The following is a 23466-nucleotide window of genomic DNA, read 5'->3' as shown; positions in this document are numbered from 1 at the left end:
GCCTGGGGGGAACACGGGAGAGGACCTTCTTGGTGGCTGCCCCAAGACTCTGGAATTCCCTTCCCAAGGAAGGTGAGAGTGGAACCCTCCTTGGTATATTGCTGCAGGCAGGCAAAAACTTTTTTGTTCCAGCAGGCCTTTGAGGATAGATAGTCTGGACCTTTGAGAATATGATGGATTGGTACTATTGTTTATATTGTTGTTGGTTTTTAAAATTCTGATATTTTATACAATTGTAATATTATTGATGATTTAATTATATTTTAACTTTTGTATATTTCTATTTCTATGTTTGAACTGTACAAGTTTTTAATGTTGTAAAGCCGCCTTGAGTCCCAGTATTGGGGAAAAGGCAGGATATTATTATCAATATCAGGCTGCAATCCTGTACAAATATATAATGGGCCTTACCTGAGAGTAACCCCATTGAACACAGTGGGACCTATTTCTGAATAAATATGCATGGAATTGCTCCGTAGACAATTGTCTGCTAAGACCTCTATTTCTGTCACTACTTCATGTAAGAGTGTAGGTTGAGGCTTTTGTACTGCTCACTAGACCAAGCATTGCTTTATTATGTGTTTTCATGATATTTGGTGCTTTATTCTATAAAGACAGAATATAGATAAAATATAGAATAACATAAGACTAAAACTGACAGAAAATAAATAGAATCTAAAATAAACCCTAATTGGTTTTGGGGGTTTTGTGCTGAAGTTATGGGTCTATTTCCACATTTTTACAAACAATACCTATAAATGCTGCACATTTTCAGTTGCTTAGATATGCAAAAAACAGAAAGAAAGAAAAGAAAGAAAAAATAACAAATGGAGACTCTAAGTTTTTAAAGCTGTACTTATAAAATCATTTAGTAAATCTACATTTTAGCTGACTGGCTAAATATGGTCATAAATTTATAAAAATATTCTTTGAGAGTGAGAATGAAGTTATGCAGTCCAAGCAGAACTGTCCATTTGAGCTATTCTTGAACATTTCAACAGCATGGTGACTTGATGCAGTGGAGCAATGTCAATTAGAAAGTTAACTATGGTTTATGGGTGAATGGGCAATATGAGGTCAGTCACAATGTCCTAGGAATGGAAGTGTTACTTTTAGATATACTCAAAAACTAAGGGATAGCATTCAAAATTTATATGCCTAATAATACATTGATTAGGTGTGTGATAAATGTATCATTAATAACTAATGGCTAAGCACTATGATACCTAATTAAATATATAGTCCTAAGTAGGGATGGCGGAGAATTTCTCCCCGAATCTTCGGGGGGCCAAGCACCAACGCATTCGGCCCCCCCAAATCGGCGGTGAAATTCTCCGCCCCCCCCAGGATGGGACTTACCTTTGGCGAATGTCCCTCCCGGAGGTGGGTCCCGGTGGCGGTTCGTCGGCCTTTCATCGGGGGAGGGGGCGGCAGCCGGTCTTCCGACCAGCTGCCGCCGCCGCCATTACAAAATGTAAAAAAAAAACAACAACCCCGTGATAGGCTACGTAACGATTTATGTAGCCTATCACAGCTAGATTTCCAAAGTCAGCCGTGATAGGCTACGTAAATCGTTATGTAGCCTATCACGGGTGACTTTGAAAGCAAAAAAAAAAAAGCGCGTACGCAAATTTCTTTACGTAGACTACCGGGATCAAATAAGGAACGCAAATGGCGGCGCCCATAGGCCGCCGCCATTTGCGTACGTGCTTTTTTTTTTTCAAAGTCACCTGTGATAGGCTACGTAACGATTTACGTAGCCTATCACGGCTGACTTTGGAAATCTAGCCGTGATAGGCTACGTAAATCGTTACGTAGCCTATCACGGGTTTTGGTTTTTTTTAGACTTTGTTTCGCGGCCGGGGAGACGGGGCGCTTCTCCCCGGCCTGAATTTCGGCCGGGCGAGGCGGGAAGCCTCCCCCCCCGGCCTGAATTTCAGCCGGGCGAGGCGGGACGGCTCCCCCCCCCCTCGCCTGAACTTCGGGGGGAGAAGCGAAGGGGTGGGCTAGTGGTAGGCTGACCACACGTACCATTTAAATGGGACAGTACCCTTTTTTCATATTTCCTGACCATCCCGTCATTTTAATATAAATGTCAATTTTGTCCCGTTTTTAATTTTTTGTAAAAAACTGAATGTGTTTATCATAAGGCTCTAAGCTAATCAATGCATGCAGTAAAACTACTAGTGTGACGAAAGAGGAAGTTCCATTTACTTTATCTAGTCAGGGCCAGGCTTTTTGAGCTAGCGATGATCAGACGCCGCCTCCTTGCTTGTCTGCAGTGGCGGGGAATTCAAGAGGCGATCGCTAAGCCCCATTCAGCATGTGGGAGCCAGGAGGGTGAGTCTTACTGTTATTTCTACCATCATTCTGCCCATAGAGATTCTTTCTGCCCTACATTCAGTTTGATTTGTACTTTTCAGACTCATATTTCGGTTCAACAGGCTGTTAGCTATTTTTTTATTACAACAGAACTCTCCGGTGAGATATTAGCATATACCAGCTTGTGATAGCAGTCGGGGTGTTCATTCCTTTTTTTCTTTTCTTTTTGGTGTATTTTTATGATTTTTTGCAGTCTGGCCACTGCAGTTCTGTATTAGAGTGTTCAGTGTGGTATGCCATACAGATTTGTTTACTGCTCATGTGATATTTTATAAGTATTTTATATATGTATATTTATGAATGTTTTTTGTGTGTATATGCAATAAATTAGTGTTATTCATTTGCACCCCTTTCCATGTTCTTTTGCAGTGAGTTTAAGTTGTTTTTCATGAATACAGAATATTACATAACCCCGTGCCATTTCTGTCATTCCAATATCCCGTTTTTGTCTCAAGGAAATATGGTCAGCCTAGCGAGTGGTCCTCCAGATGTTTTGACCTACAACTTCCATCAGTCCTAGCCAACATAGCCAGTGCTGAGAGATCATGGGAGCTGTAGGTAGGGATGTTCGAAAGTCACTTACCTTGCCTGAAATTTGGGGGAGGCGCTCCGTCCCTCCCCCCGAAATTCTGGCTTGGGGGGAGGCATCCCATCCCTCCCCCCAGAAATTCTGGCCGGGAAGGAGGCGCCCCGTCCCTCCCCCCCGAAATTCTAGCCAGGGGGGAGGCGCCCCGTCCCTCCCGCTGCGAATCCTGGCTGGCCAGGAACGCAAATGGCGGCGGCCATAGCCGCCGCCGTTTGCGTCCCTGCAATCAGCCGTGATAGGCTACGTAAATGTTTACGTAGCCTATCACAGCTGAGTAAAACAAAAAAAAAAAACAGCGCACGTACGCAAATGGCGGCGCCCATGGGCGCCGCCATTTGCGTTCCTTATTTTGGCACGTCTAGTCTATGTAAACATTTACATAGACTACGGCAAAAATAAGGGGAACGCAAATATCTACGCTATTTATAATGTTTATATTATATAAATATCTAACCATGGGCGCCGCCATTTGCATACGCGCAGTTTGTTTGTTTGTTTGTTTGTTTTTTACTCAGCCGTGATAGGCTACGTAAACATTTACGTAGCCTATCATGGTATTTTTTTTAAATCTAGAAGTGATAGGCTACGTAAATGTTTATGTAGCCTATCACCTTTTTTTGTTTTTTTGTTTTTTTTTACTGGAAATGGTGGTGGTGGCAGCCGGTCGGAAGACCGGCCGCCGCCCCGCCGCCGCACCACCGCCGAACCGCCGCCGAACTGCTGCCGGAGCCGCCGCCGCCAAGGACATTCGCACAAGGTAAGTCCCGTCCCAGGGGGGGCGGGGGGGCAGACCGTTTCACCACCAATTTCGGGGGGCCGAATGCGCTGGCATTCGGCCTCCCCGAGATTCATGGTGAAATTCTCTGACATCCCTAGCTGTAGGGCAAAACATCTGGAGAGCCACAAGTTGCCCACTCCTGCTCTAGAGGTTGCACTGATATAGCAGTATGCACCAATGTTGCTGCTGCACACACCAGATGTGGTGGGCTCACATAGGAACTGTAACTGGTGAGATACTTTCATCACTTGGAATGTCTAAATCACATGAAAAGTCACTATGCCAGCTCAGCTCCGGAGTCCACACTAGAAGACTCATTCATATGGGTAGCAGTCAGGGGTGTTGCTAAGGCTAAGCCCACAGGCCCTTATCTATCTCAGTGCCTCAAATGTCAGCCAGTTAACTGCTGCTCACCCAGCAGAAATCCAAATCCCCACCATCCCTCCAAGCAGCAAATTGAAACAGCCCCTGCTTGCCCCCCCTATTGCTTCTATAGGCCCCATTGCAAGTTTCACATTTAAGTTTCAAACTTTAGGGGCCTATAGAAGTCCAACCTGAGCTGGTACTCCATAAAAGCACACAGATGAAAATATTTGTGTCACAGTTCCTTCTTTCAGCTAAGTTAAAGTGGACATAATGAAAACAATAGCCCTGTAAAGACGTCAAACTATATAAAATGTACATTTAGAGGGAGTATTGGAAATATATCTGCTAGCCTTGCCCCTGAGTTCCATGTGTCATGCAGGGCCTAGGAGCTGAAACCCATTGTGGATGTGCTCTGAATGGCCTTGCTACAGATACAGATTGCACAATCAAATGCTATGCAAGGAAGCTATGAGCAATACATGGAGGTTAGGGCGGGGTCAGCAGGTGGAAACTTCTCTTTCTCCCCCCCCCCCACAAACCATCCACAAATATATTTCTACACACTTTGGCCATCTGCACAGGGCTAATGATTTTCTCTATAATCAAGGCATTTTCCTTTCTAGTTATCTTTGGAAACACCATAAAGAAAGCTGTTTTTCAAAGTGCTGAAATATTGGTACTGCAATCCTAAAGTATCTGCATTACAATATTAACCGGCAATGCTGGGATAACTTTCCCACAACTCCAGTACAAAAGTTTGCTTTGTAACATTAAACTCTATACAGCAATTGGTATGTGCAGTGATCATTTACGTGCTACACTACTGCTTTACTGCAGTATCGAAGTGCACTGATAACTGTTGGGGCACATTACACATTCAATATACCGCTTTTGTAGTATTACTTATTTCCAGCTTTTTATTCCACATTATCCAATATACTGCAACAAATGCCATTGTGTGTCCTACAAGGTATAAATGCTCAAGAGGGATACAGTATAACCATGATGGGATCGTAATGATATGACGCAAGGTGTAGATCTGGCCATGGTGTTGTAGCATGTTTTGGGTGTATAACCTTTATAAAATTAGCCAAATTAACATTCCCAACACCATAGAGGAACATGTGGAAGATGTGAGAATAGGTCCTGTGATTACCCAAGCTGAACAACAGTCCACTAACTAAGAGGCTATATACTGGAACTCCCTACATTCAGATAATGTTAATTCTATACAAGAAAATAAAAGGAAAAAAAGGAAACATGCAGTATCTACATTGTACTTGTTTAAATCCACACAGTTACCTATCAAACTAGTGAGAGATGTTGTACGATATTAGTGCCATAGTTCTCTATGATCAGACCTAAAAGAAGTGTTCAGAAGATAAACCAAGCCACTTTCAGGAATGGTCTGATTAGCAGGACATTCTGACTAAAGGTGGTTCTGCATTAAGCAAAAAACCTGCAACCCCCCACATCCTTTCTGGAGCTTCCTGCTTTCAGTTTCTTTGTGGGATTAGGAAGGGCTTCTTTACACAGCAGCCATGTGGTTTGAATGAAGGAGTGCCTCCCTCCCTCCCTGGCATGTGTGCAAATAGGGGGGGGGACTTGTTTTCATAGCTTAACTTCCGCTGTACTGTTTTCTCACAGCCCCCAGGAAACCTCTGACTTACTTCTGAATAGAGATTACACCACAGTATAAGTCTGAAATCCTGGGCACACTTACTTGGAAGAAAGCCGCATTGAACTTAATAGGGTGCTTTGAAACATGCCATGGAGGTCATGGAGCTCCTGTTCCGTGGGTTGGGAAAAATACCACATTTTGTGCATTTGGGAAAAACACGGAATAGGCTGGGGGAAATGGCAGGGCAGGAGACATCCTGGAGGGTAACAGCATCAGCTACAGAGCCCGCAAACTTCTGTGACAGAGCCATCTCAATAGCAGGATAAAAGCTCTGTGTGATGAACCCCTAAGGATGCAGTCCTATCACACTTAAGTGGGAGAAAGCCCTACTGAACAAAATGACCCTTACATAAACAGAATTGGACTATTTGGTTGCAATCCAAAGCACACTTATCTAAAAGTGAGCAAGCACCACTGAACACAGTGGGTCTTACTTCTAACCAAATATGCATAGGATTGTGCTGATAATGTACTTACATATTTCACAAGATTATCAGAGAGTTGTCCAAAGACAAGAGCTCCTGGGTTTAACTTGTGAGGTATGAAAGCTACAGAATAGTAATATTTGGATGTTAAACTGATGGCCCCATAAATTCCTCCTATTTCTGATGCAGTCACCTGCCCACAGCCTAATTATGCGGGCTGCCTTATGTTTGTAGCTTCTGTATATTTCATGTACACCATTAGGAACTCACACTATCGGATTAGTTCTGGGACTATTTTATGACAGCTCATGTGCCTTAGGGTGAAGTGCCATTGCTGCTCTCTTTAGATAACAAAACCCTGTCTTGGTTTTTTTTAGGCATCAATAATTTATTAAGATTTTATAACAACAGAAATGAAGGAAATGGGTTCTAAATAAAATAGAACAAAAACTTAAGAATACAAAACTATTGGGAACAAAGACAGAGACATGGACACAACATTGACATACTCTAGTAATGGATGCTTAGACTTTGAGGGATGGAAGGACTGAAACAAGATCACAATATACAATGGAAAATGTAGTTTATCCAGCAGTTGGAAAATACTGCATTTCTTCAAACTGTAAAGTGGTGAGATTTCACCTTGTACTTTCAGTTCTTTAAATAGTGTTCTAATTACCCAAAAGCTCCACTTCTCAAACTTTCTTCTTGGTGTAAGCCACTTCAATTGTGCTTGTTACAGAAGAGCACCTGGAGTGTTGAGTTTTAGAGAACAATTGAGATAATTATGATATCTAGTTAACACAAGAGAGATGGGAATGTTTATCCCCCAATGTTGAACCGTTATGCCCCCTACTCACTTGCCATTTAATGCTGCCACACCAACAGTGCTTCTGGCAATAGACATACTGGCTACAAATGTCCACTGCTGACTTTGGGGGTCCCACCTCTCGACTGTGTTCAAATAGCTCCAGCCATCATGGCCTCCCACTGCATAAATTGGCCCTTCAAGAACAGTAACTCCTAAAAAGGGAAAGAGGCAAAGAAAGAAAATAACAATATATCCAACAATTCAAACCAAGCTCTGTGTAGCCTAATGTGCATGAGGCTGTCAGACAGGTCAAACTGCTTCACACATGGCAGTGTGTGGGAATGCTGGCAAGCCTACAAGTAGCATGGGGGGACTATTTGTGTGAACTGGACAATCCACGTGAGTGGTGTATATGTGGCCCCCAAGATTTGCATGGCAGCAGCAGCAATTTTTTGAGTATTGTTGTATGAAGACTGTTGTATGAAGAAGGTGGCTGTTATTTGTGAGCTGTCCAACAGTTTCTCCCTATTTATTTGGTCCTATTTATCCTCAAGGACTCACACCACCTGTAGTAAGAAATCAAGAATTGCCTTGCTGGATGAGACCAAGGTCCATCCAGTCCAGCATTTTTTTCACCAAGGGATATCCAGATGCTTCTGGGCATTCACAATTAGGACATGAAGGCAATGGCCTTCCCCTGCTCTGTGCATCCCAGCATCTGGTATTCAGAGATGTACTACTTTGGTGTGTGGGAGTTCCATTTACCTATCATGGCTTGATGTGTCTGTCCTCCTTTTCCAGGCCTCCCACAATCATGCATATTGTGGCAGAGGCATGCATAGCTTTCAGATAAATGTGCAGATTCTCAGAAGTAGTTTCTCTGCCACATTAACATTTATCACGGGGGCTGCTCACATGGGGACTGTCATCTGTATTGGCCCTTAGACTTGCAGAGAAATCGAGCCCTGGCAAATAGAGCTTATTTTCAGACTTCAGAATTGTTCACATATCTTAAAGAATTCCAGGCTTTGCAATGTTAATGGCAAGTGTTTCTCAAATCCCACTCCATGAGATAGTTGAAAATGGATTTTCTGATGCAGAACAGTAGCATGAGAGAGACAAACTGTTCCAAAGATAACAAAGGCTAAAAGCCCTTCTTTTCTCGAATGAACTTTTTGGTTCATTTCTTTTAATAGCCAGAACTCAATTTATTTTTAAGCAGTCTGTAGTGAAATGTCAGACTGCCATTCCTATTAGCACATGGAAGCACTTCTGTTCTAAGGCCAAAAGTGCAAAATTCTATATAAATTGTATTTTTTTCCTGGCAGGTGTACCTGAATGTAGGATAGTCTCTTGGGATTAAACACTGCTAGCTGCTTTGACATCTCCTGTTTGGTATGATGACTCAACAGTTAGTTGTACCTATAAATTTTTCAGCAAATTCATATCTGGGACCTGCTGGAAGATCTCCTTATTTTTATTTTTAATATTTTTATTAGAGCTTTTCTACTGAATATTTCATACTGCATAAAGATGCATATTGAGTTGGACACCACATTAATGTAGCAAGATATGTCTCCCCAAGAAGAGCATATAATTCTGCATGACCCTAGCATGTGCACAAAAATACAAAATTTGTATTTGGTGCTGAGCGTGTTTGGCAATTAGTTGAGAAAGTGTGATTATCCAAAACTTGTTGAAAAGAACTATTTGATGAAAGAAAATTACACAATAATTCATGACATAGAATTACTCTCCATCTATGTATGGAGAGAAACATCCCCCTCCCCTTGTAAATGAAATACTGAGGCTTAGTACTTGCTCTGTCTTTGCATATATGAAGGAAGTATAAAGTCAGAAGTGGCCATAACTGAGATCCAATTTTCATGGTTTTGCGTATCAGTTTTACAAATGGGAGGGTCATTGTCCAATCCGTTTTCTTACATCAGACTCCTACTTCAGTACAAACCCATGCAGAGACACAGTGGGTACCCTCTCCATTGTTGGATTATTTGGCCTTTTGTTATGCCGTCATACTTACATACAGGAATTATTGGGGATGCTGTATCACAGTGCATGTCATAGAGCAGGGGTGCAAAAAGTGGGGGAAACGGGGAGGGGGAGGCTTTACACTGAGAGAAAAGGGCTAGCAGGAGGACCAAGTTGGTTTTGTGACTTCAGGAGGCTCACTGTAAAAAAAAAGTCTGAGAACCCGTGAATTCACTGCATCCCAACAGCCCTCTTGTGTCCTTTTTATTAGTACTATATTTGGAGATCATTTTTCATTAGTAGTAGTACCACATAGAAATAAATATCAAGTTTTAGTTTTATTTGGTGTGTTTTTATAGATTTATCTACTGTTAGTACAAAAATATGTTATGCCATGACTTGTTTAGCTCGATAAAAACATATAGATGGGTATGGGAAGACACTCCTTATAAAGTTTTCTTATTTAATGGGAAAACTTAATTAAGGTTAGTTTAATGTTGCTGAGAGCTGAGGGAAGCAGCTTTTATTAAATATGTGGGCCCTCGGGGCTTTAAAAATAAATTAAAGAAGCATCTTCATTCTTTGGAATGCAATAAACCTGCAGAGGTTGTAAAAACTTCCTAGGACTTCAGTTCAAGTAGGCATGCTGAACGTTCTTGTTGAACATCCTTAGGTCTAAGCAATTTTATCTAGGCATTTAGTATATTGCTCCTTTTTTAAAACTCTGTTTCTAATCTAGTTATCAATATGCAGATCAAAGAGATAATAACTAAAATAAATTAGAAGTAACAATAAAAGGAAGTCTGTCCTGTAAAGGCACACACAGAGATCACAGCTTGTTATTCTAGTTCAAATAAGGGATATTTTCTATGGCCTGTGTTCATATATAATTGGAAACTATGTATCCAACACTGCCATGCCATCCCCCTACACTATGGACATACTGGTAGTGTATGCAACCTCTAGCAGTAGTATACCAATAGCATAAGTTGGCATGACGGGTTTCCCTGGAAAACGTGTCACACCAGCTTACGCTGTTGGCATACTGCTAGAGGTCTCTCATGCTAGAGATGCATCAACAGTGTAAGCAGACTGGCACTATTAGATACTGCCCCATGGTTTCCTGCTATGTGAATGAGACTACATGAGCTTGGAACTTAGGAAACTGCAGTTTATTTAAACTCTATTTCATGAGAACAAACCAGGATCAAAGTGGTTTCAGATCTTGTTTTATTTTCACTCATTAGAGTTTATATGAATCACACTTTCCTTAGTTTGGCTATCAGGTGGAACTGTGGTTTGTTTAAAAGAAGCTTCTCATATCCTTTCACAGTTGGAAAGGAGGGGGGGCACATTAGCCCAAGGTTTGTGCAGGCTTGTTCATATAGTGGGAAACCATGCTTTCCCTTTACATCTGAACTGAGTCTATATCTCAATTTAGCAAAGTAACAAACAATTAAAAAGTCACATTATATGCCTCCTTATCTGCAAAGCTAAAAACCAACCCGCGTGACAAACAAACCTGTATTGTTCCTAGTTGTGAGATAACACATTCAGAAAACACAATGGCCCTGTTCATGTGTTATTCATGTGTAGGGCAGTCCCTGTGTGAAGCAAGAAGTGCCTGACCCTACTCCCAACATAGCTGCTCATGTGTAGGAGTTCATGGTTGCAGACAACCATGCTCAACATGTAGACATCGAAGAGTAGGGCTATGTGGGGATGCAATATTGAGGATGGGGCCAGGTGCACAGACCTGCTTCTGCTTTGCCATGGGACTGCTCTGCACAAGAGTAATGCATGAATAAGGCTAATGGGAAGGCATATTTACAACTTTGAGCATGTGTATTTCCTAGGTTGTTGCGATCACCTATATACTCAATGCAGCGTGATTTAGAAGTGGCAGCATGGTTTAGCCCCCCTCCCACACACACACACAACAAAATACTGGAATAAACAACTAACAAATAATCCTAAACTTTGCAACATGAAAATCTAAGTTCTGCAATACATAATAAACATGAAAACTTAAGCTCTGCAATACTTAATAAATCTATAATGCTAATGTAAACTTTTCTTATTGTGCAAGAATTTCTCACATTTTGTGCTTTGTCCTTGAATTAATGTTTTTGGTTTTGGATTTTTTTCTCATTGTAATGGCTGAAAAATGGACACATAATGGAATTGACTGGCAGTAGGTTCAAAGCAACCTACAGGAAGTACTTCTTCATCCAACGCATAATTTACAGAAATGACTAATGCAATATGTGGTATTGGTCACCACCTGAGATGTTTTTAAAAAAAGCAAAAACCTAAATAAATAAATATTACATCATTTTATGGAGATTAAGGCTGCCATTTTATGTCCACTTGACTGGGAGAAAGCCCCACTGCACTCAGTGAAACTTATTTCTGAGTAGGCATGCACAGGGTTGCACTGAAGATCCTTCAGTGGCTAGTAACCTTGATAACTAGGGATGTGCATAACACCCCTACGGATGAACATTACACCCCTAGTCTTATTTAAATTCTCTTTGCTTCCCTAACATTTCCCTGGATATTTAGTCCCAGCAAGAACTTCCAAATTCACCTTGAAAGTTCATTTTAGTGAAATGTATTTCCAACTCAGGGATGTAACTCCACCCTGCCCAAGAAATTTCACAAAGTTCATTTTGATGTCCTTGAAAGCAGATGCTTTGCTTCAGACCCCCCCCCCCCACATACAAATTCTCAAACATGTACAGTAGGTGAAAACAGATGGCAAATCTAAGGTAACTGGAACCCTATCTTCAGAAGCAGTGCATGCCTCAGAGTACCAGCTACTAAGAATAAACAACAAAGAACAAACATAACCATAGTTTTTCATCAATCTGGCTGGCTGGAGAGAGAAATATGAATTATATGGACAAATTATCTCCCCCATTGGCTTCATGTATTTGTTAAATAGCATGGGAGACAAGATAGAACCATGAGGAGCACAATAGGCCAAGTCCCCCAGCACCACTTTCTAAAGTCTTAAGTTTTAAGTTTCTCTTTCTAATAGAGAAATTAGAAATGTTCTAATTTCATTAAACAGTTTCTGCTAGAAGTATACAAAAGGTCTGACTCATCATTAAAACAACAGGATCAATACCCTTTTCAGGGACAAGACTAAACTCATGAGACATGGGAGAAGTGTAAATGTATCTTGCAAGCATCTTTTTTCTATTGCTAAAAGCAGCTGTGGAGGCAGTGGGATCTGGATCAAGGCTATGGCAATGGGAGAGGAGGGGCATAAACATTTCACTCTGCTTAATGGTGCCAATCCAAATTGCCCCCCTGAAGCTAGTAAGTGTGCAGGGGAGAGCATATTGGTGTATGCTTGCCCCAGCACAACTAATGGTAGCTTCACAAGAGCAATTGGATCAGGGTTGCCTGGGGAGAGGGTTAGATCTCCCCAAGTGCTGTGGCCCTGATCTAAATGGTTGCTTTTAGTAAAATTAAAAAATAAATGTCAGGAGACACATTCATGCTTCTTCCACATCCCATTTAGTTTTGTCCACAGAAGAATGTTTGTTAGCTTCAGGGAACAGAAGTCAACTATTCTTCACCAAAGCAACAAGATTCACTCCTGCACTAGTACTTATCATTTGAAGAACAAGGGCTGTCTAGTTTGGATGGTCTCTTGGGCGAAGAGGAAAAATCAATTAGTCACATGGTCAACAGGCTAAGTACTGGTGTAGTATTCTGGCTCTGGAATATTGAATTAGCCATCATCATCATCATCATCAACAACAAAAAATGAAACAGTTGGATCCAGACTGTTAGTTGTACTTAGGTCCTATTGAAATAAATGCAAAAAGTTAGACATTACTTAACTTAAATCGCATTGATTTCAATGTTTTATTGTTTTTACATTTATATCCCACTTTTTTTTTCTCTTGCAAGGAACACAAGGTGGCTTATATAGTTCTCCTACTCTCCATTTTATCTTCACAAAAACCCTGTAAAGTAGGTTAGGCTGAGAGTCAGTGACTGGCCCAAAGTCACCCAATGAGTTTCATGGCCAAGTGTGGACTAGAACCCAGATCTCTTGAGTACCAGTCCAACACTCTAACCATTACACCACACCAGCTCTCTCCAATGGGGAAAAAGTACTACTAATTTTGTCTGGATCCAACCCATAGTGTTTTTACATATCAGCTCAACATGTCATCAATAGGGATGCTGGAGAAATTTTAGACGTATTAAAATGAGCTCGGATTTCTAAGTATTCGACCTGCATAATCTACTGAGGAGCATCCACCTCAGGCTGTGTAGAGTCCGTGGACTTTTGGACAATTTTTTTTTACTTTTCCAAAATTTACGTATATAAATCTGTAGAAAAATACATAAGTTTCTGCTGAGGAAACATGGAATGGAATGGGGGACAATACACTAAATGTTACATACTGAGCTAAATTATGTAAATAATTACGTAAATACTTAGGTAATTATTTCTGTATTTTTCCGCATGACAGAAAAAAGATATTCGCATCTGTCTGTGGATGGATGATGGAATGAAAGGTGCCTGACAATCCGCGAAACACAGATGGAGCGAATTTTACACAGTCCGTATATCCCTAGTCATCAATACTAATAACATCTGAATATAGAAAAGAAAATATGATTGTACATTATCATTGCATTTGTTATTCCAAAAATCAATAAACAATGCCCATCATTCAAGATCTCTGCTTGATGTTTATACGTCTGTGAAGGATTGTTGGTTTCACCCCAACAACCCTGCAAGGTAGAACAGGCCCAACTTGGCCACAAATTTCCCCAGAGTAACCCAGTAGCTCCCACCCAGGCCAATAGGCACTGTATTTAGCACTGAAGTTATTCAGGTAGACCCCACCAACTGAAGGTTGGATAAAAGTTTATTAAAAAGAGAAAGGGCAAAGAGGAAAGAGGAAAGAGGAAAGAATAGGGTAGAGGTGGTAGGTTGTACAGGAAATTACAAACAAAGTCAAACAAGTACAAAATTCTAAGCAAAACCAGAAACACCAAACCTCAAGGCACACACTCCCAAGAGTAAAACAATAAAGCTAGCTAGTCTATCCCATACATAGCAAAGTATGGGCATGTCAGGATAGCCACCAACCAGCAGCACACCCTAGTACCATCAGGGCCAGAAGAGACACCCGCCCCTTCCTTGGCTCTCCTTTTATTGCCTAGCCCTAGCAACCCCAGGCAGATTTGAAGCACCCAATCCAAACCCAGTCCCAGGACACCCCACCCCACCCTTCCACGGAGATTGCATCTAGGGATATACGAATCACTTACCTGTTCCGGTCGGGTCATCTGCTGAGGGGGGGAGGTGCTCCGTCCCTCTCCTCGGGATCCTCGACAGGGGGGGGGAGGTGCTCCATCCCTCCCCCCAGGAGTCCTCAATGGCTGGCTCCGCTCTGCGGGGATTCCACAAAGTCACCGGCCGGCTCCACCAGCAGCCGGACATCTGGCCTTGAGCTAGCAGGGACGCAAATGGCAGCTGCCATAGCCGCTGCCGTTTGCATCCCTGTATTCAGCTGTGATAGGCTACGTAAAGACGGCGAAAATAAGGGGGAACGCAAATAGCGTAGCGGGCGCTATTTGCATTCCCCTTTATTTTCACCGTCTTAGTCTACATAAATATTTACGTAGACTAAGACGGCCAAAAATAAGGAACGCAAATGGCAGCGGCCGTAGCCGCCGACATTTGCGTACGCTGGGGTTTTTTTGAGGGGGGGTTAGCCATGATAGGCTACGTAAATTCTTACGTAGCCTATTATGGCTGCCTGGCTGGATGCAAATGGCGGTCACTACAGCGGGCGCCACTTGCGTCCGCAGCAGCCCGTCCACGGCTGGAAATCTGGCTGCGGATGGCCCTGGCTGGCCGCTCCACAGCCTGGCCGTGGAGCAGAGCTGGCCGTCAAGGATTCCAAGGGAGAGGACCGGATCGCCTCCCCCCATCCCCCCCCATCGTGAAAGATTCCGCGAAAAGGTAAGTGAGTTTCGTACATCCCTACGGAAGGTACACAATTCGTACATCCCTAGGTTTGTCACAGGAACTAATACCTAGGGATGTTATGAGCACCCACCTGGGTCTGGGAGTCCAGTGGCCTCTCCTGTGTCTGGAACCTGAGGCACTCTCAGACCCAGTTGATGAGTGCCCCAGGGCTTGGTGAGCAGCCGGGAGCAGCTTGCCCTTGTTGCAGGCCATGGCAGCCACTGGGGTCCCCATCGCCGCACACCAACTGCTTGCCCCTCTCCTCCTTTCAAGGAAGGAGAATTTGAGGGCTTCAGAGCCAGTTGGGGTTGTTTGGCCGTGGCAGCAGTAGCAGCCCCTTGTGCTCTTTCCTTGAAAGGAAAGGATGAAGGAGCCTTTCCATAAAAGCTGATTTTACGTAAAATCGGCTTTTACGGAAAAGGCCCCCTCAGTGCTGTCCTTGCAAGTGGTAGTGTAGTGGCATATTCAGAAGTGCAGGGTCCTTTCATGATAGTCACAGCCATGCCCCCTCACAGCCACATCCCCTTCTAAGGTTATACAACTTTGTAAGATTATACAATAAAAATGAGTTTTCAGTCATTTTGGAGTTCTGTTGAGTGATGAATGCAGGATGAGGGCATGTATTTTTGAGATTCAGCAAGAAGAAGGCAATAATAGCTTCCAGAAGTGCCAATTGATCACCCACAGTGCCAGAAACACATCTTGTTATAGTCTTCCTAGAGCAGCAGTCTGGATTGTTGTTCACTGTTTCGGTTTCTTTCAACATTCTGTGGCCTCTGCGACCGCTGACTTCATGGGTTGTTTTTTTTTTTTATGAGTCCAAAATCCATAGTTCAGTCATCTCTTATGGTGTTTTAGTTGGATCCAGACTTAGTCATGCTTAGAGTAGACTCACTGAAATCAGAGGACCATAAGTCATTACTACCCTTTCCCATTGATTTCAGTGAGTCTACTCTAAGCAAGACTAAGTCTGGATCCAACCCTTTATGTGGCCTTCTGAGCAATGTCTCAACCTTGTGGAAATCACAGTGCACAAAAGCACTCCTCTGGACCCACATTCTCTTGTTCGAGAAACAACAGCTACTGCCACTGCTAATGATGATATCCTCAAAGCCACACAGCAAGGCCCAGCTCAAGGCTGTGATGAGCCTCAGAGTAGCTGTCCCTAGCAAGCCTCCTACTCTGCCCCCAGTACTGAACTCACACACAACATACACACATACATACACACAAAGAGAGACAGAGAGAGAGAGAGAGGGAGAGAGAGAGAGAGAGAGAGAGAGAGAGAGAGAGAGAGTCAACAATGTACAATAATAATGCAAAAACATTTTTCACTACATATTTTAGTGGAAATCATCTTCCATGCTTTCCTGGAAGCAAAAAACATATCTCTTCCATGGTAGAAAACTCAAATACAAACACAAGCGTCTCCTTTTACAAAATACATTGCACAGACACAGAAAACATAAACACACTTTGATGCACTCTCTCATACCCCCCCCACCCCCAGAACAGACATAAACTGTCCACTGCCTCTTTCAGATGCGACAGCCAAGCAGGCTGTTTTGTTATTATAAAGAAATCAAAAAGGCTTGTCAGGAATCCATGAATGTTTATACCCCATTAACTTCTTGGGCCCTGCACCTGCCTTTTTTAAAAACATAACCTCCTCAAGACTATGTACTGTGCAGTGGCACAACACAGACAGACTCCACCTTTCCCAGTTTCCCTCGCACTAAGCACACAGGGAAAAACAGAAGGAAAAAAAGCACAGAAAGGCTGCAGGAGCTTTCTTAGACCCAGCCTCCTCCTCTTCCTCCTCTCTCTTCCCCCCTCCCTTTCTTCCTCCTCCTGCCTGGAACTTTTGTTTTTCTTCTCAGCTCTCTATTTCCACATGGGGTGGGGTGAGGTGGGGTGGGGTGGGGAGAGAAAGGCAGGATCAAGAGGAGGGGAAGGAAGGGAACGGAGGAAGCGGAGTGTACAAAGTTGGGCATGCTCTCCATGCAGACAGCCAAGACGAAGGAGGGAATCATACCATGCAAGCCCCAAACTCCCTTTCTCCTTCCCACAGAGACAACAACTCCCTCGCCTCGTAGCCTTCTGCTAACCTGGTGCCCATGGCCACAGGGAGCTGCTCCAGCTGTCACCAGCGGTAGCAGTGCCCGCTCACAACAGCATCTCAGGCTCTTCCAGCCGCCTGCCCCACAGCGGTAGGCTGGGAGTGGGAGGGACCTGGCTGAGATCAGGCTCCAAAAAAAGTCTGTGGTTTTCAACCCAGTGAACCCCCCCCCACTGCACCCCTGCTTGCAAGGAAGGAGCAGGAGTGGCCAGCACCATGGCTGCCACCAAGCAACTGCACCTCCCTCTGGCGGTGCCCGTGAATTTCTCTTTCTTTCTTTCTTTCTTTCTTTCTTTCTTTCTTTCTTTCTTTCTTTCTGTATGTATGTATGTATGTATGCATGCATGCATGCATGCATGCATGCATGTATGTATGTATTTATATACTGCCCAATAGCTGAAGCTCTCTGGGTGGTTCACAAAACCCCCTTTGTGCTCTCCTTGCAAGGACTGAGCCTTGCAAGGAGACTGAACCAGTGGGGAAGCACTCACAATAGGGCTTCAGAGCAGGGGGGGGGGGCTGATAGCTTGCAATGGGGACTGACAGCCACACAACCTCATCAGCCACTCGCTGAGCTGCTGAGAAGCTTGTGTGGTGCTATGAGGAGGGATGGGCAGCAGCAGTGGCTCAACAAGCAGGCTACAAAGCCAGGCACAGGTGAGTCCATCCATCACTACAACGAAGTGCACCTAAATATCACACTTTGGTCTCATCTGGGCACTATTGGGGTGGGGGGTTAGGGACTGGTACAGATGCTCTACAACCAGTTCTCCTGCCTTCCTGCTTATGCACAAAGAATTCTGGTAGTTCTTGAGAGAGAATGTCTCATAGGGAGACACAAATCTCACAAATGGCAAGTCCTAGTTTAACTGCACAAGTACCCACTCTCTGTTCTAGAGAAGGACCTGGGCCAGCAACTTACTGTTCACATTGGTTTGGATCTGCCCTCCATGGACGGAAGTGCTCCAGTCATAGAAGGTATGTCTTCCTATTTTCAGGGCTCCCCCCTGCACCACAGCTCACAACACACAGCTCACCCAAATGTCTGTGTAGCATTTTCAGGGGGCTGGATGGATAAGGAGGAGATGATGGAGGGAGAGTCTGCTTCTGCCAGCCCAGTTGCATACACCTAAATCTAGAACCAACTCAATGTAATTTATTCTCTTCTAACAATGCTTTCAGTTGGCTCCAGCTAAACTCACCATTTATGGGTAACAGGTACAGAGACACAGGGAAATAAGTTTCTATAACCATCCTCAAGCATGAACTACAGTTTAACCCCACTTTTTTCCTCATGGTAGTATGGTTGCAGCCTGGGATCCCTGGATCTCCAGGCCCTGATAAAGTGCACCTTTCCCCCTGCCCCCAATGCTTGGGCCCTGGGTGTAGATGTGAGTAAAAGAGGAGGGTTGGAGGAGAAAATGTACTACAGAGTTGACACAAATTGCTTCCTCTTCCAGCACTTTGGTTGGCTTGTGTTGAGCCAGGTGTAGTCTCCTGCCTGGGACTACAACAATTTGGGGAGGGGCTGACTGACACCTGGCAGGTCACAAAACATTCCAGGCTAGTGGGCTGCATTTGGCACAGTAATTCTAGCCTTGGCAGATTAAGTGAATACTGTGGCCAACCAATACAAATAAGTATTAACAAATAAGTGTAGTAAAAGAATACACAAATATGATGTTAAGAGAATACATTTGAAAACAAGGTTAAATACATAGTCCCCTCACTCACTATAGCCCATGTATAAGGGAAGATTAAAACAAAATTGCACTCTGTGTTCCTCACAAATTATAGTTTCCAGTAGGACTATCATGGGGAGGACAGTGCAGCTTCTAGTGGAGGTAGAAGTTGTTGTTTTTTTAATGGATCCTCTACTTTTACAAAAACCAACTAGTCCAGCTAGGGGTGGACGAAAGTCACTTACCTGTCCTCGAAGCTTTTCGCGGTCGGGGGGAGACGCTTCGCTGCTGCCCCCGCGAAGTTCAGGCCGGGAGGGGAGGCTTCCCGCCTCGCCCGGCCGAAATTCAGGCCGGGGGGGAGGCTTCCCGCCTCGCCCGGCTGAAATTCAGGCCGGGGAGGAGGCGCCTCGCCTCGCCCGCGAACTCAAAAGTTTTTTTTTTTAAAAAAAAAGCCCCCGTGATAGGCTACGTGACGATTAACGTAGCCTATCACGGCTAGATCTGCAAAGTCAGCCGTGATAGGCTACGTTAATCATCACGTAGCCTATCACCGGTGACTTTAAAAAAAAAAGCGCGTACGCAAATGGCGGCCCCCATAGGGAGCCGCCATTCGCGTTCCTTATTTGGTCGCTGTAGTCTACGTAAAGATTTACGTAGACTACGGCGAAAATAAGGGCAACGCAGATAGCGTTGCCCTTATTTTCGCCGTAGTCTACGTAAATCTATACGTAGACTACAGCGACCAAATAAGGAACGGGAATGGCGGCTCCCTATGGGGGCCGCCATTATCCGTATGCGCTTTTTTTTTTTTTTTTAAGTCACCCGTGATAGGCTACGTGATGATTTACGTAGCCTATCACGGCTGACTTTGCAGATCTAGCCGTGATAGGCTACGTTAATCGTCACGTAGCCTATCACGGGGGCGTTTTTTTTTTCTTTTATTGGAATGGCGGCGGCGGCAGCCGGTCGAAAGACCGGCTGCCACTCCCGCCCCGGACAAACACCCGCCGAACTGCCGGCCGGACCCGCCGCCAGGAGGGACATTCGCCAAAGGTAAGTCCAGTCCTGGGGGGGGGTGCGGGGGGCAGGGGGGTGCGGAGAATTTCTCCCCAAAACTTGTTCGGGGGGCCAAACACGTTGGCACTCAGCCCCCCGAAGTTTCGGGGAGAAATTCTCCGCCATCCCTAAGTCCAGCCAGTGGTACTCAGCAGGGTACAGCTGCTTGTGCAAGCAACCATCTTTCACTCAGTCCCTCTGAATACTGAATGCTCCAAGGTGGTTCCTCAGTATTTTATCCAGCTTCTAAAGCCATTTTCCCCACCCACCCCACCCCACCAATAGGGGGAAATGTATTCAGATAATGTGCAGAAAAGGGCAATTAAAATGAGGAGCTGGAGCATCTCCCCTATGAGAGAAGGTTATAATAGCTGGGATTGTTTAACTTGGAAAAGGGGGGGGGTAAGCAGAGACATGATAGAGGTATACATAATTATGCGTGGTGTGGAGAATGTGGATAGGGAGACATTTTTCTCCCTCTCTCAAAATACTAGAACCCAGGGTCATCCCATGAAGCTGATTGGTGGGAGATTGAGGACAGATAAAAGGAAGTATTTCTTCACACAGTGCATAGTTAAACTATGGAATTTGCTACCACAGGATGTAGTGATGGGCACCAATTTAGATGGCTTTAAAAGGGGGTTGGACAAATTCCTGGAGGAAAAGGCTGTCAATGGCTACTAGTTCTGATGGCTATGTGCTAACTCCAGTACCAGAGGCAGAGAGCCTATGAAGAACAGTTGCTGGGGAACATGGGTGGGAGGGTGCTGTTTTGCTCATGCCCTGCTTGTGGGTTCCCACTCGACAGCTGGATGGCCACTGTATGAACAGAATGCTGGATTAGATGGACCCTTGGTCTGATCCAGCATGGCTCTTCTTATGTTCTTATGATAGACAAAGTAAAAGCAATACAAGTTCAGAACTATTCAACAAGACTATTTTAAGACTCAATACATATTACAGTATCTATCTTGTTTGCCAAGCCAATTACTTTTCATTGGGTTTAGAGTACCATACTTTATATCTTGTTTTATTTTGGATATATCTATTGACTGATATAGGTATAATTTTACCCTGAAATGTAGACTAACGCAAGAAAGGAAGCAGGGTTCAACAGTGCAAGAGAATCTATAGTATGAACAACTAAGGATGCAATCCTAGAAACATTTAGACAGAAAAAAGTCCTACAACTCCCACCTTTCCCAGCCACCATGGCTGGCTGGAGAATGCTGGAAGTTGTAGGACTTTTTTATGTCTAAACATGCATAGGATTGTACCCTAAAACAGCCAATCCTATCCTTGTGTATCTGGAAGTAAGCCCCATTGAACAAAATGGTACTTACTTCTGAGTAGAGATGTCTAAGAATGCACTGTAAAAGTATGTAATTTCTCTTTGCTTACGTTCACAATCCCTACTAGTTCAGTCAGCATAGTAAGCTAGGATTATATCCACATTTCTGTCCAAAACTGCTGTAGAACTCTAAAGAAATTGCTGATAAGGATATAAATGATTAGACTATGTTCCCATTGCACAGTGATTTAATCCACTGCAAACACTGGCAGACCCATTGTTAAACTGCTATAGGCTGTGATTAAAAGAACAAGGGAAAGAAATAAGAGTATTGCTAACTATCATTAGACCTTGATTTAAAATGCAATACAAATTCTCCTGCAGAGATTGAAAGGATTGTTAAAGTTATCCACTGCCAATTAATTGAAATAGACTTCTAAAAGGAAATTTTAGAAATTTATGGCACAGGAAGGGGCATTGTGACATAGTTGTCCTACAATACTGAAACAACAAAGGAAAAATGCCATAGGAAGGCATTTATTTCTCTGGTAGGAGTTAATTTGAGAGTTTTTTAAAGTTGTGAAGAAGTTGTGAAATTGGTAACTAGTAGTTTAAGCCCCTGGAGACATAAATCTAAAGTTCTAATAATTATGTCCCTTCCTTCCTTCTGTCTCCCAGCTGTTAGTCTAAGGTACTTCAAAGCTTAGAAACATGGCTCAGAAAGCCTGAAGAAATACTGGAAAGCAATGAGGGTTTGTATATGTTTTCTGTCCTGATTTTAAAGGTTCAGTAGCCCTTTAAAGTTAGAAGAGAGAAAAGGGCGGCACCTGGGGGGGTGGGAGAAAGAGAGAGAGACTGAGAATACAACCATTATAGCTTTCTTCTGCTGTTTCTCTATTCACAATATGGATGAAACCTAAAGAGAGCCCAAGGCTATCCAAATTGCTTCTCTGTTCTCACCACCACCTTGCAGGAGGAGCCATAGCAATATTTTCAGTCCCTGAGGACAAATGCTATGATACTTTTATATGCTTTGCCTCTCCTGTGGAAATACCGTACATTATATTCTTTTGCTCCTAAGTGTCCTGAATGGCTAAATATGGTTTATTTTCAATACAACAATATTTTCCTGAAGAAACAAAGTTTTAGAAACATCTGGCATATTGCAAGGTCACCACTTACACGAGTGCTTATAGAATCCTTGTTCTTCAACATTTCTTTGAAGTATTTGGCACAGTCCCTTAGTCCCAATCTCTTACTGAAATGTAGCCTAAATTTATGCTAATTTAACTGACTTTATATTCTTTACTTATTCATTCTCCATCCATTTTCCTTTCCTCTGAGTATTGCCCTCTCCATGTGGTGAATTTTAGACTGTAAGTTTTTTGGAGGTTTTTCTGTAAAGTGCCCTGCACATTAAGGGCACTTAGTCAATACCAAATAACAACAACAACAATCTATTGGGCAGTGACCTGCAGTATAGAGAAACACTTGATTTGCTCTGCCCAGCCAGCAAGATATATTCTGGAGGGCATTAGAACCTGACACACACAACTCTTCATTGCAGTTCACTGTTTAGTGTAAGAAAGTCTGGGCCACAGTGCAGGAAAAGTATTTGAGATAGTCAGAGCTGTGGACAGGGTAGTGGACTGGACCAAAGAGACTCCAGTTCAAATTCATGAAGCTCTCTGGGTAACCTTGAGCCAGTCACTGCTGCTCAGCCTAATGCACCTACTGTTATGTCTGTTCCCACACATATTTTGTTATTATTTTAAAAATATATATTTATATGATGCCATCTTGATATGTGGACCCATAAGGAATTAAAACTACAATACATTATAAAACTTAAGTCATTAAAGAACAACACAGCACACCAGAAAGATGAGCATTAGCCACAATGCAATTAATGCAACAGCTGCTGAATGAGCTTCAAAGAGTGTCACCAGTCTTCGCCTGGTGATTAAAGACTAAAAATGATGGACTCCACTAGAGCGGGAGTTACACTATTTTGATGCCGCTGTTGAAAAGGCCATGTCCCACATACATTTCCACTATATATCATACAATGGGAACAGGGCTTCCAAGGAAGATCTTAATGTATAGGAAGGTTCACATGGTACAAGACGGTCCTTAAGGTAAGAACATGAGGGGAGTGGTGCTAGTCCAATATCCTGTTCCCACAGTGGCCAATCGTATACCGATGGGAAGCCCAGGAGTGCAATAGCACCCTCCCACTCACATTCCCTGGCAATTGATATTGAGAGGAACCTCTGATGCATTTGTGTAA

The 23466-nt window shown here is 43.4% G+C and overlaps 1 protein-coding gene across 2 annotated transcripts in view; it reads right to left on the bottom strand.

The window, feature by feature from the left end:
• The window catches only part of LOC146350380 (kelch-like protein 1), a 65360-nt gene that overhangs the window by 26484 nt on the left and 15410 nt on the right, over positions 1-23466 (bottom strand). Inside the window, exons 3-4 of one of the 2 annotated variants that reach the window (XM_084841838.1) lie at positions 7079-7241; positions 6594-6968 (exon numbers count right to left, since the gene is read on the bottom strand). In XM_084841838.1, coding sequence (XP_084697964.1) covers positions 6914-6968; positions 7079-7241 — 218 coding nt within the window. In that variant the 3' untranslated portion in view covers positions 6594-6913. Of the gene's footprint in view, positions 1-6593; positions 6969-7078; positions 7242-23466 lie in introns of those variants that run through there. The other variant, XM_084841835.1, reaches the window with a different exon arrangement.

The sequence above is a fragment of the Heloderma suspectum genome, chromosome 3, assembly GCF_057233095.1.
Source record: "Heloderma suspectum isolate Gila_16-S chromosome 3, 16-S_ref, whole genome shotgun sequence".
Classification (NCBI taxonomy): domain Eukaryota; kingdom Metazoa; phylum Chordata; class Lepidosauria; order Squamata; family Helodermatidae; genus Heloderma; species Heloderma suspectum.
Note: the sequence above shows the minus strand (reverse complement) of the source record. Positions and strands in the feature narration are given on the sequence as shown.